The sequence below is a fragment of the Myotis lucifugus genome, unplaced genomic scaffold (genome assembly GCF_000147115.1).
Source record: "Myotis lucifugus unplaced genomic scaffold, Myoluc2.0 scaffold_285, whole genome shotgun sequence".
In the NCBI taxonomy this organism is placed as follows: domain Eukaryota; kingdom Metazoa; phylum Chordata; class Mammalia; order Chiroptera; family Vespertilionidae; genus Myotis; species Myotis lucifugus.
In genome coordinates, this window is record NW_005871333.1 from 519,847 (window position 1) to 532,817 (window position 12,971).

Sequence of the window (12,971 nt, forward strand, 5' to 3'; positions counted from 1 at the left end):
CGACTTAGTAGCAGATGCCTCATCTCTGCGGGAAGGCTCAGGAGCCCGTTGTGGTGGCTGCAAGGAGCAGCGGGAAGGCTCCCTGGCCTGCTCCCTCAGCAGGACAGCAGGGAGGGGCTTTGCGGCAGCTCCTCCCTGGAGGTGAATCAGGTGCCAGGTGGGAGAAGGGACCCCTGTTCCCGTGGGGCCCTCCTGACCCGAGGGTGGCCCCTCTTTCTCTGCCTGTCACCACCTCAGCTCCCATCCGGACGACCAGCACCCTTTAGGGGCGGGGCTTTGAGAAAATCAGGAAGAAGAAGAATAAGGACAGGGTTCCACCCCCCCTTTTGAAGCCAAAGAAACCGGCCACCAAAAAGCGGACCAAGAAGGGGGCGACCCTCACCAACCAGAACCGAAGGCGGGGCGGCTCCCGCAGCCGGAAGGAGCACTGAAGGCTGTGAGTGCGCCTCGCCTTGGGTGGGGGGAGAGGGGGGACTTGAGGTGTGGAGGAGACGAAAAGGGGGGAGGAGGACGGGCAGCTGATAGCTGATGGGACGCTGTTGGCTGAGAGGAGGCATTCGGGGAAGGACAGAAACCCCATCAATTAAAGTAGGTGTGGTAGGCGGAAGAATGCCTCCCCCAAAGATGCCCACATCATTCCCAGAACCTGCCAATGTGTTAGGTTGCATAGCAAAGGGGACTTAGATTGTAGATAGAATTACTGCTCTCAGGATAAGAAGGACATGAGAGGCTTGGAGGGAAACATGGATTAGTGAGAAGGGAGCCTGGACGCCCAGAGACGCGAGGGAAGGTTAGAGAAACTGCTTTTGTTTCCTCGCCCCCGGGAGCTTCTTGCCTTTTGTTTTTTCCCTTTGAACATGTGAAGGGCCTGCGAGTACTGGTCCTGGGGGTCAGCGGTTCCAGTTTTCCTAAACTCTCTAAAGATCTGGATGCAGCAGAATTGTGGCGCTCCACATCCTTATGTTGAAAAGCAGAAACCCTTTGTTCCTCCTCCCGCAACTGACCATGTGGGGCCTGTGTCCCTGGCAGCTGGACGTGGCAGCTCTGCAGAAGGAACTGGACAAGAGCCAGAGCGTGTTCTCTGGGAACCCGTCCGTGTGGCTGAAGGACCTGGCCAGCTATCTCAACTACAAGCTCCAAGCCCCTCTCAGTGAGCCCACGCTAAGCCAGCACACTCACGGTTAGTTCTCTCGGCTCCCTCAAGCTCAGACAAGTTCGAGAAAATTCTGAAATGGCTGTGTGTAAGCCCATTGCTTAGTAACAGACCCCAGTGCTCCCCACCGCACTGATTTCCATGGGCGGAGCTGTTCTCAAACCATCGTGGTGTGAACGTGTCTGGGCCTTATTGGGGTAGGGAGGGTGCCAGCCTCCGTGTGGACCTCGGCTCCACTCACCGGCCTCGGAGCACAGCTGGCAGAGGCTTCTGGTCCCAGCGCTCACGTGGAGGCCTATTGCCCAGATTACCCCTATAGCCTGGTGAGCCGCGAGCTGCGTGGGATCATCCGAGGGCTGCTGGCAAAGGCGGCGGGGTCCCTGGAGCTCTTTTTTGACCACTGTCTGTTCACCATGCTGCAAGAGCTGGACAAGACACCAGGTGAGGGACCGTGAGGGGGAGCCAGCCCGATCTTGGGGGCCTGTTTCCTTTCTTCTTGCTTCAAAAATGGCTGGGTTGTTTCCAGTAGAGAAACATGCTAATCCTGACACTTGGGGAAAGGGAGGAGGAAGTTAGGACTTGTTGGCCTGAGCTCTGGGCTTACAGCTGCCAGTAGGGAGATTTCAGGCGTTGGGTGTCTGTTCCTATGTGTGGGTCTAAGAGCATGTGTCTCTCCAGGGGAGTCGCTCCATGGCTACCGTATCTGTATCCAGGCCATTCTGCAAGACAAGCCCAAGATCGCCACCACGAACCTGGGCAAGGTGAGCTCAGGACGGTGGTAGGAACACCAGGAGGCTAGGACTGGGGCGGTCGGGCAGAATCTACCCTGTTGGATCCAGTCAAGGGCTTGGATCCAGTCAAGGGCTAGCAGAAGACCCTGTAAGACCAGTCATGATAGCTGACACTATTAGCACTTACTGTGTGTCTGATATATATACACACACACATACACACAAGGCAAGTACTGCTGTTATTCTCCTTTTATAGATGAGAAATTGAGCCACAGAGGGAGTCAGTAACTTTCCTAGAGTCAGTCAACCAGTAAGTGGCAAGTATGGGTGAAGGCCACAGTCCGGTGCCAGAGCCCACGCTCTGAGTCACTGCACCACACTACCACGGTGCCCCACTGGCCCCGTTGGCAGCTCTTCCTGCCTCGTTTTGGGGGTGCTTCGGATGCTTTGCCCCACCCCAGCCTGCCTCTCTTACTTGGCTCCTCAGTTCTTGGAACTGCTGAGATCCCACCAGAATCGACCAGCAAAGTGTCTGACCATCATGTGGGCCCTGGGCCAAGCAGGTTTTGCCAACCTCACCGAGGGACTGAAAGGTAACAAGGCAGTGGGGAAGGGGGGTGGTCCTGGAGCCAGGAACTTCTCTGTAATGTCCAGTGGGTCTGAGCCTGAGGCCTCCTCCCTGACCTTTGTCTCCACAGTGTGGCTGGGGATCATGCTGCCTGTGCTGGGCATTAAGTCCTTGTCCCCCTTCGCCATCGCATACCTGGACAGGCTGCTCCTGTGAGTAAAGGGGAGATGGGGGGGGGGGGGGGCCAGCAGTCTCCAAGTGGCTATTTTAGTAAAATGAGATGCTGGGATCCTGGTCTCCATAGAGACCAGGACCAGCTCCTCCCAGCTCAGAATGTGATGGTGAAGAAGGAAGGGGAGGGAACCATTAAGGGGTGAGGTGTGGGGTAGAGTCTATGCCCTTTTTCCTAGCTCTTGGTCTTAGCTGGGATCACAGACTAGGTGGTGGTCCCCAACAAGCCTTTCTTCCCCCCACAGGATGCACCCCAACCTCACCAAGGGCTTTGGCATGATTGGCCCCAAGGACCTCTTCCCACTTTTGGACTTTGCCTATATGCCCAACAACTCCCTGACACCCAGGTAGGGCCACCCTGGGACTTAACTGCTGTGAAGGATCCCAGCAGGGGGTCAGAAGCAGGCAATATATTCCTGTCCCTTCCTCAGCCACCCTAAATCTAAGATTCTCAACCTACAAGTTCAAGGGATCAGTAAACGCCCTGAAATTTTATGGACCCTTGAGTGTGATTGGCATGTGGGCATTTTCCTGGGGAGAGGATCTGTGACTTGCAGCAGATTTTCCAGCAGATTACAAGGTTCTGAGACTCGCATCCTCGGGTAGGGTGTGGACTCTGGGGCAGGCAAAAGGGACACAATGCACAGCTCCCTTTAGAGCCTGTGCCTGGCTCTCCTCCCCACCCCCACCCCCACCCCAGCCTGCAGGAGCAGCTGTGTCAGCTCTACCCCCGATTGAAGGTGCTGGCATTTGGGGCCAAGCCGGAAGCCACCCTGCATACCTACTTCCCCTCCTTCCTGTCCAGAGCCACCCCTGACTGCCCTCCTAAGATGAGGAAAGAGGTGAGGAAATGGTGGGAGGCTGCTTTTTCCCTTCCAGGGGTCAGCTGCAGGGGTCCCTGTCTGCAGACCAAGGCCCTTCTTCACAGACCCGTTTCCTGAATGTCCCTTAGCTCACTCCTGACAGCCTCCTGCCCACTCTGTCATGTTCTACCCTCAGAACAGAGCTGGAAGGGCAGCACGTTCAGGTCTGGCTGGTCTCTGAAGTCTTCCCCCTCGCAGATGAGTGACCTTTGAGGTCAAGGTCTAGCTCAGGACCCCAGCCTCCCCTTTACAGCCTCTGAGATTTCTGGGGTCTGGCACGATTTGTCCACCCTTTAGGGTGGATGTGTTGCCTGCATGGTCTCGCTTAGGGAAGGGGATTACTTCTCAGCTCTCTCCCCTCCACCAGCCCCATGCCCAGCGGTCTCTCTCCCTCTCTCCTGTCTCCTGTGCAGCTCCTGAGCAGCCTGACCGAATGCCTGACGGTGGACCCCCTCAGTGCCAGTGTCTGGAGGCAGCTATACCCCAAGCACCTGTCACAATCCAGGCAGGTGGGGGGGGGGGGGGATGTCACCTACCTCTCACCCATACAGGAGAGCCTTAGTTCGTGCCTCCCAGCCTGTCCCTGTCCTAGAAGCAGAAGGGGAACATTTGTTACTGTTGTTGGGGCTCATGCCTCCAAGTTGAGTGGGAACATCGCATGTGGCTCTTGGGAAGCAGTTCCTGTGCTGGTGGGGGTGCAGTCTTCAGCCAGAGGCAGCCAGGGGCCTAATGGAGGATGGGAAGGGCCAAGTGGGCCCCCTGATTGGAAGGGGTTGTGTTTTCCCCACAGCCTGCTGCTGAAGCATTTGCTCAGGTCCTGGGAGCAGATTCCCAAGAAGGTGAGGAGCTGGAAGGACATGGCAGGCTGAGCCTCGTCTGGGTTCTGGGTTCGTACCCCCAGCCACTGTCCCCCTTCCCTGAGAAGGCGTTCTGCTAGTACATTTGGCCTGGAAAATGAAGCATGGTGGAGGGTTCCCTCACGGGCCAAAGCTTATGCTCTCAACCCAGATGTTTCTTATCCTATAGGCACAGAAGTCTTTGCAAGAAACCATTGAATCCTTCAAGCTTACCAACCAGGAGCTGCTAAGGAAAGGCAGCTGTAATAACCAGGATGTCGTCACCTGTGACAAAGCCTGCAAGGTGTCAGCACCCGGTCCTCCCCAACCCACACACTGCTCTGCATCTGTCTCGGCACACCCTGGTTGGGCCTGTACCACATTCCTGCCCCACCTGTCCCTGGAGCCCCCACTGCCTCGGGTATGGGGAGGGCTTGGCCCTCTCCCTGGAAGGTCTGGCTTGAGGTCTGCCTTAGGAGGCAAGACCAGCCCCATCTCCCTTCTCACCACAGCTCCTACCCCCTTTCCTCCTAGGGGCTGCTGCAGCAGGCTCGGGGGTTCCGGCTGCCCTGGACACGGCTACTCCTGTTGGTGCTGATCTTTGCCATAGGTGTCCTGTGCCACGACTTCCGGTCACACAGCTCCTTCCAGGGTAAGCAGGGATTGGCGGGCAAGGCAGGTAGCATGGGGTGGGGCATAGAGCTAGCTGTAGCACCCTTGTCCCAGTACACAGCTCTGCGCTGATGCTGCAGAACAAACACTTTCAGACAGATGGCTGTGTCCACAGCTGTGACATTACCACCAGATTGGGCCAGTGCTTTGCAGAGTAGAAGGGCTCGCGTGTTCATGGTCTCCTTTAAGTAGGTGTTATCTCCTTTTTGATTTTTGAGTAAATTGAGGCTCAGAAAGATTTATCAGTTACTGTAAGATCACAGCTGGTCAGTGGAAGCCCTGTGAACACACGAAGGCCGACCCCATCCCTCACTGGGCCTGCTCGGGAGCCTGAAGTGTCTGCCCACTCCCTGCCCCCCACCTCCCAGCTCACAGAGACCCCCTTTACTCAGACTCCTTTTCTGGCCGGTTGCTTCAATCATCTGGTTTCTTGCCTGCTGGCCAAAAAGCATGTGCCAAGATCTACTCCTACAGCCTGCAAGGCTACAGGTGAGCACCTCGCAGGGAGGGGGGAGAGATGGATGGGTGCTCAGGGTGGTGATGGCATTGACAGTCAGTGGGAAGCAAGGGTGGTTTTCCTTTTCCAAGGCCTCCCTCCCCAGCTCTGGGGAGCCGAGCTACCTGAGGAAACTCAGCCCTCCTCTCTCCTGTCATTGCAGCTGGCTAGAGGACACGCTGCCGGCCTGGGGCTCTCACCTGCTGACTGTCGTGAGGCCCAGCGTGCAGCTCGCCTGGACCCACGTCAATGCCACAGTCAGCTTCCTTTCTGCCCACGGTGCCTCCCACCTTGTCTGTTTCGGTGACAGCCTCGCCAGCCTCTCCCAGAGGGTAAGCCAGAGACGGGCTGGTCTCCCCAGCAGCTGAGTTCTTGGGAAGGTGCAGCCCCACATGGACTGGGTCCTCGGGGCCAGGATGCATTCCGGGAGCACCCTAACCCCATGCATTCTCTGTGCTCCAAATCCAGCTCCCTGATGTCCTGATACAGCTGCTCCATTCTCTGAGGGAGCTGCTCCTGCTGCTGTACCACAGTGTGCTGTTGCCAGTGTGGCACCTGCTGCTTGAGGCCCTGGCCCAGGCCCAGCAGCACTGCCACCAGGTGTGCAGGTGAGACCCTCAGCCAGGGCCCCAGCAGGAGCCCCAGTGGCCCCCACGCCCTTTTTCCAGGGACAAGGCTTCCCTGTTCAGGCTCTCTGCCCTGCCCCTTGCTCATCCCTTGGCCACTGGTAGGTGGTTGTGGGTCTGAGTTGCAGCCTCGTGGCTTGACACAGCTGTACACCACTACTTCCCAAGCCCCACGGATGTTCTGCTTTCCTCCCAGAGGTCCGGTGACCTGGGACTGCGTGAAGACACAGCTCAGTGAGGCTGCCCACTGGACCTGGCTCTGCCTGCGGGACATCACAGCGGCTTTCTTGGACTGGGCGCTCGCCATGATATCCCAGCAATAGGCCCTGCCTCCTTGGCCACTCGTCTCTGTCTGAGACGGGCCACCTGAGACTGCTGGAGGCAGTTCTGCATGGGGTCTTTTTTACTTGGTGCCTGAGTTCTGTACTCTAGGCCAGTTGTCTCTTCCCCAGTTTTTGGTGATGACTGAGCCCAGAGGTATCTCAGCCTCCTCCACGATTCCACTGAACACTTCTCTGGCCCTATCGCACATAGCTCCCAGCATCTGCCCTGGGCTGGTAGCCTCTCTAGCCTCCTCTCTCACCTCCTGCCTTCCATCTCACTCCCGAAGCCCCAAACACCTCATCCCCAAAGGTGGGTCTCCAGTGAGTGGCTTCTGCATTCTTCGATGAATGATTTCTGCTCCCACACTTCAACCACAGCAGGAAAAGGAAAGGGACTCCCAGAAGTCTATGGCACCACAGTGGGGAAGAGCAGCTTCACTTCTGCCCACAGCCTGCACCGCAAAATGCCCAGCGTAGGTCCTTCCAGCCCCTCTCTGCCCCCTCCATCGCGATCCGTTCTCCTCACCACTCCCCTTCAGTGCTGGGGGTGTGGAGGGCCTCCGCTGTCGCCTGCCCCTCCATCTGTCGGGGGAGCAGAGTCCAGTTAGTTGTGTGCCTCGGCCCGGGGAACCTTCCAGCAGCCGGTTGAGACAGGCTTCAGTATATGGCTCCTGGATATGCCTACAGGTGGAATAAAGGACACAGCTTTGATTTCTAGCTTTCCTCTCTGCCTCCTCTTATAGGAATTCCCATAGCTGTGGACAGGATAAATACAGGCGCCTGCACATTCCCCTGGGCCCCCTGCCCGCCTAAGGGCCGTAGCTCCTGCGGTAATTGCATTTCTGGTTAAGGAAGCCCACACCCATCCCAAACTTGGGTCTGTGGAGGGTTCTGGACCTCTTCCTGCGCCCCTTGTCTCACTGTCACTGTGATTCATGTCCCACTTGTGATTTGCCTTGACGGCTGGTGTGATGTATGCGTGGAAATGCAGGGAAGAGTCTCCTGGGGGAATTCTTGGCCAGCAATCAGGTGTCTTCTTCCTTGCCAGGACCTTATTAATCGGTTTGTTTTCTAAGGCAGCGAGTGAAAGATTTAGAACTCTAAGAGGCAGGATCAAGGGTTTATCACCAGAGTCTCTTTTAATTTTTGACTTGAGACTGTCATAACTGCACGGGTTTTAGTTCTCACCGGGTTTTAGTTCTCACCTCGAGTTTCTTGGATGTTTCTAAACCAGCAGTACCAGAGGTGCACTGCCCACTCACATTTTTGTTCCCTTGTTAGAATGTTACCTCTTGGGAGTTAAATAGCCCACGTTGGGCAGAACCCAGCTCTCCTAGTGGCAGATAGCCATGACCATTTTTTCACAGAAATTGGAAACCCTGCCTGGCAAAGAGCAATGGTCTAGGGCTGCTGGACTGGACTGCCTAAGGGTCCCATAACGTGTCCTATTTCCTCAATTCTTCCTCACCAATCAGAAACAAATGGGTTCAGTTCTTAGGAACAGTGACGCTTTGGAACTGGCCTGTATTCATGGCAAGTAGAAGGGGCTGGTATGATCCTACACTGGCAACAGCAAAGGACAAAGCGATGACACTCCTGCAATGTCCTCGAGTCCAGCCAAGGCTGCTGGGCTGAGTCCTTGCAATCCAGCAACTGCAAGGATGCTACTTACAAGTGCTTCACTGGCTTCTAATGTGTGTACTACACTGGGTTCCTTTCATTTCTGACATAATCTTGGGGTGCAACATTTCCCTTCAACACTAACACCTGAATTGGCTTTGATAGATGTAGTTGGTTGACCCAATATTGGAATTGCCAAAAATTTTTCCTGTGTCAAGGGAGTAGGCCAGCGTTTCACCTGCTGGCCAGTAATGCTAAACCAGATATCCAGATGTTTCATTTTTGCAGAACTGTCAACAAACTAGTCCAAACAGCCAGTGAGTTGAACCAGTGTGGACTAGTGGAGCGAGCACACTGGTGCTGACAGGTGGGCAGGGACTGTTGGTGTTCTTAGAACAGAGTCTGACACCTCGGAGGGTCACATCTGGACATGGTAACTACTTTTCACACACAGCTGGAGTTCTATAGATAACGTGCCATAAAGCTGAAGGGCAGTTTAAATATGGTTATCTCTTACTAACTTCAGTTATTAACAAATGGTGTTGAACTGCAAATTAGATCAAAAGACTCATTTGAAACACGTTTTTCTAAGCTTAAACTGTTTCCACATTCCTCTGGTGATTTGTACCCAGTCTACAGCTTTAGAGCAGGCCAACTTGATGGACCAGCCCGACTTACTGTGGATAGATGATCTTGCCAGGCAGATAACGCTGGTCTCACCTGCTGGCCTATTCTCAAATGCCCCCACCCTTGAGGGGAAGTGTTGCCCACAGAGAGGACGTGCCTTGCCTGCCCTAGCCCAGAATGACCCAGTTGTCACTTACACTGAAATTTCAGTGGTTGGATGACCTCAGCATTTTAATGCTGCCTTATCTCCTAAATGAGTTTGAATTTAAGTGAACACTTCAAGTGATCTAACTTTTTTTAAATTTTTCTTCATGGTTCTGCTCCCAAAAGCGCTTGAGGGGATAAAGGACTGTGCTTTTCCCCATGTGATATTCCATTTTACTGGGTGTTTTTCATTGCCCCACACTTGAGGTAGAAGAAATTTGAGGGGACGGGAGCTTCCATTGTTCAGGGTATGAGTGAATATTTATTGAATATTGGATATTCTGCCTATGAATAAAATAACTGAACTCAGACACATTTTTGGATATGCCTTGGTGTAATTTTTTTACTGTGTTAGCATACCAGTTATCAAATTTTTAATGGACTTTATTTTTAGAGCAGTTTTACATTCACATTAAAGTTGAGCCAAAAAAGACACAGCCCGTACACTTGCACAGCCTCCCACTGTCAACGCCAGTGAACCTCCGACACATCACTGTCATCCAAAGTTTGTAGTTTACATTCATCGTACTTGGTATTATTTCAATCTTTTTAAATTTGTTGAGACTTGCCTAAGGCGAGCTCTCCTGGAGAATGTTCTGTGTGCTTGGGAAGAACGTGTGCTGATGCTGTTGGGTAGAATGTCCTTGTCTGTCAGGTCCAGTTGCTGTGTTGATCAAGGCCTCCATTTCCTTATTGAGCATATCATACACACATCCTAATGTAAAGAACACAAATCAAGAAAGCGCTAAACACAATAAAAATATGGACAAAAGACAATTCATAAAATAAATGCAAATGAACCATAGACTTGAAAAAAGTCATTTCATTGGTTAAAAAGTGCAGATTTAAAATAAGATATCACTTTACTTTTGTATATAACATTGATGAATTTTTTTTTTTTTTTACGATAATATACTCAGTAAATGCTACGGTAGAAAGTGGTATAATGTTTCTGGGAAGTAATTTGATACTATTTATCAAAAGGTTTAAAACTTTCATACTGTTTTACCAAGTAATTACACTCCTAAAAATATATTCTGGCTTTTTGCATAATTCTGAAAGAATTATTTATCAAAATCATGTGAGGCTCCAAACTGTAAAAATAATAAAAGATTAACAAGTATATACATTCTTGAGAATAAAAAAGTAAGCCGAAACATGGACAAAGATTTATATTTCAGAACATTTATTGTAGCAGTATTAATAAAAATTTGGATATAAACTGTGTCTGGCAATAAGATGAATATTTAAATAAATTGTGGTAAAACCAAAGGGCTTCTCAAATTATTCCAAAGAATCTATAATGTTTATAATTAATTGAGCTTAATTTATTGAAATATTGCCTATAATAAAAAACACAGAAGACAAGTGCTGACAAGGATGTGGAGAAATTGAAACCCTCCTACATTGCTGGTGGGAATGTAAAGTAGTTCAGACACTATGGGAACAGTTTGACAATTCTTCAAAGAGTTAAACATTATAGTTACCATAAAACCCAGAATTCCACTCTTGGGTACATAACCAAGAGAAATGAAAGCATATATTCACACAAATTTCTTCATGAATGTTTATAAAACCATTATTCACAAAAGCCAAAAGGTGGAAATAGTCCATCAAAACAGGAATGGAAAACAAAAACACAACAGATGAACGGATAAACAAAGTGGTATATCCATACAAGGGAATAGTGTTCACCATAAAAAGGGAGCAAGTACTAATACCGGCTACAACCTGGATGAGTCTCAAAAACATTATAAGTGAAAGAAATGAGACACAAAAAGTCCCACGTTCTGTGATTTTTTCCCCCATGAAATCTCCAGAATGGGCAAGTCCATACAGTCAGAAAGCAGATTCGTGGTTGCCAGGGGATGGTGGTTGGGAGTAATCGCTTAAAAGGGTAGGAGGTGTTCTTCCCAGCCTGGTGATTAAACAAAAAGTTTTGAAACTAGCGAGAGGCGGTAATTTGCACAACATTGTGAATGCATTAAATGCCGCTGAAGTGTTCATACTTCAAAGTTATTTATTGTTATGTGACTTTCGCCTCCCCCAAATAAATAACAACATAAATACGTTCTGCTTCCCAGTCTTCCCTCCCCACCCCCCGCCCCCAAAGAGAGTGCTAAACACCCCAAGCTAACGCTCGGAGACACAATGGTACCATTTGCAGCAACAGAGCAGTTAAAATAAAGATGTTACCATCCTGCAAAGCGGAGTTGTGCTCAGCGACATCAGACCTCGGATTTAAAAGCACAGCTCCCGAGAACCCAAAAAATGTCGGAGCGGTGCGGGGCTTGAAATCATCACCAGGTTGCACAGGCAGCTGGCCACAGAGCTGGAAATGGAGGTCAGGTCTTCCCGCACACCCACCCCATCTGACGACCAAGCAAGGATTCACACAGGAGTTGGGTTTCCGTTTTCAGGCTTCCTTGTTTTTAAACCCCCGGAGCTCCTGGTGGGCAAAGGATCGTGGGCTGGCTTTGCAGCCCGGGAAAGAGTGAAGGTGTGAGCCGGGGGTAGGGGCGGGGCCGGTGGACGTGGCCGTGCCCAGGGCCCCCCTGGGCCCCGCCCGCCGGTCCCACCTCGCGGGGTTTCGGGGCAGCTGGATCCCGCGCCGCCCTGCAAACCTCGAGCAGCTCTGCGGTTTGTATCTTTCTCGCCCTCGTCGGGACGAATAGCCGACAACACGTTGGTTAATGGACTGAATGAATGTCCTTCCCACCAGGAGAGCAGTAGGGTTTTATTGGCTTCCCCGGACAAAGCGAAGGGGAGTGGGGAGCAGAAAGAGCAAAAGCAAGCCGTCGGCTGGGCGAACGGGGCTGGCGCGTGGCAATTGCAGAGCGTGCGAGGGTGCCGGCCCCGCTGGGCCCTGCTGCCCAGAAGGTCAGGGACGCGAGCGGGGTCTCCAGGCGTCCGCAGTCCTACGGAAGCCACCGGGAGCGGCGGCGGGAGGGGGTGCATTGTTTTGTGGGAAGCAGGAAAACGGAAGGGAAGTGTATTGCCCGCGTTTCCTCCGCCCGGGGTTGGGAAGTGGGTCCTTTGCTCTCACTCGTCTCTGCCTTTCTCTGTTGCGTGTAGCCTGGAGGGGCTCGGCCCCTGTGAGCTGCTATAGAAAGTGGAGTCCAGGCTCCGGAAAGCTCCGCGATCCCGGGGTAGTGAGGCCTCGTAAGCATTAGAGGGCAATCTGCGGACGGCTCCACCAGCGGGGCCTTCGATAGCTCAGTTGGTAGAGCGGAGGACTGTAGTGGATGAGCCGTGGCAATCCTTAGGTCGCTGGTTCGATTCCGGCTCGAAGGACTTCGTACAATCTTTTTAACTTCCACCCACCTTGGACGGTGGGGAGGCTTATTCGAAGGCAGACTGAATTCCTGAGCACTGCCGATGTTCTGTAAAACATATGCAAACTGGTCGGGATACGTACAGTGTAAGTACTTTCTTGTGGGTTAAATGCAGATATTTTAGGTGTTTTAATTTCTTTACTATTGCTTACGTGTAGTTATTTCTACCTTTTAAAATTTCGCCTATGGTTCCATCATACTCTGGTGCTAAATAAATGTCCTGAATTCTGGTTCTTCATTGGTCAGCAGACATCTTGTAACAACCTGTAAGGTAACTGGAAGGGAGACAGCCACAGCCGGGGGATTAGCTCAAATGGTAGAGCGCTCGCTTAGCATGCGAGAGGTAGCGGGATCGATGCCCGCATCCTCCACTCAGCTTTTTGCCCTCCCCGCGGGGGGACGGGAGACCAGCCGAGCCGGTGGAGTGTCTGTAACAGCCAGAGGAGCGCGGCCGGCGGTGATCACTTTCACACATGGCCCCTTGGTTTTTAACGTCTTTTCCGTTTACTACTAGGTCCCTTCGTCCCCTCCTGCCGGCAGGCCGGCGGTTGACTATCTGCCGAGGAAGCGCTCGCGCAACCTCCCGCCCGGCGGGCGGGTCAGCCCCAAACGGCACCGGCTCAGGTACCGCGCGCCCGAGGAACCCCGCGCACTGGCCAATGGCAGCGGGCTTTACTGGGCGGGTG

General features: G+C 52.5%; 1 protein-coding gene and 2 non-coding genes across 4 annotated transcripts; all 3 read left to right on the forward strand.

Moving 5' to 3' along the window:
• The first annotated feature begins 492 nt into the window (after positions 1-492).
• TMEM214 (transmembrane protein 214) lies at positions 493-9,265 on the forward strand. Of its 2 annotated transcripts, none has more exons than XM_023763471.1 (15): positions 493-1,180; positions 1,460-1,594; positions 1,832-1,914; positions 2,372-2,477; positions 2,583-2,664; positions 2,929-3,030; positions 3,384-3,525; positions 3,960-4,051; positions 4,337-4,385; positions 4,573-4,686; positions 4,917-5,034; positions 5,504-5,543; positions 5,714-5,882; positions 6,019-6,158; positions 6,373-9,265. In XM_023763471.1, exons 1-15 carry the CDS (start codon positions 961-963, stop codon positions 6,497-6,499), a joined length of 1,719 nt encoding a protein of 572 aa, XP_023619239.1. In that variant the 5' UTR covers positions 493-960; the 3' UTR covers positions 6,500-9,265. The 2 variants fall into 2 exon arrangements, with proteins under 2 accessions (XP_023619239.1, XP_023619238.1); XM_023763470.1 differs by having other exon boundaries at positions 495-1,180; positions 5,447-5,543.
• Positions 9,266-12,155: 2,890 nt separating this feature from the next.
• On the forward strand, positions 12,156-12,244 carry TRNAY-GUA. Its single transcript is given in 2 exon segments — positions 12,156-12,192; positions 12,209-12,244. It is a non-coding gene; the product is annotated as a tRNA-Tyr (tRNA).
• Positions 12,245-12,583: 339 nt separating this feature from the next.
• On the forward strand, positions 12,584-12,656 carry TRNAA-AGC. The gene has a single exon. It is a non-coding gene; the product is annotated as a tRNA-Ala (tRNA).
• Positions 12,657-12,971: the final 315 nt, after the last annotated feature.

What these genes read in the sequence shown, in the direction of transcription:
- TMEM214 (XM_023763470.1), top strand. Translation starts at nt 961, where the DNA reads ATGTTGAAAAGCAGAAACCCTTTGTTCCTCCTCCCGCAACTGACCATG. An exon ending in GCTAAGCCAGCACACTCACG is followed by an intron (nt 1,181 to 1,459) that starts GTTAGTTCTCTC and finishes CCTATTGCCCAG; the next exon opens with ATTACCCCTATAGCCTGGTG. An exon ending in TACCTGGACAGGCTGCTCCT is followed by an intron (nt 2,665 to 2,928) that starts GTGAGTAAAGGG and finishes TTCCCCCCACAG; the next exon opens with GATGCACCCCAACCTCACCA.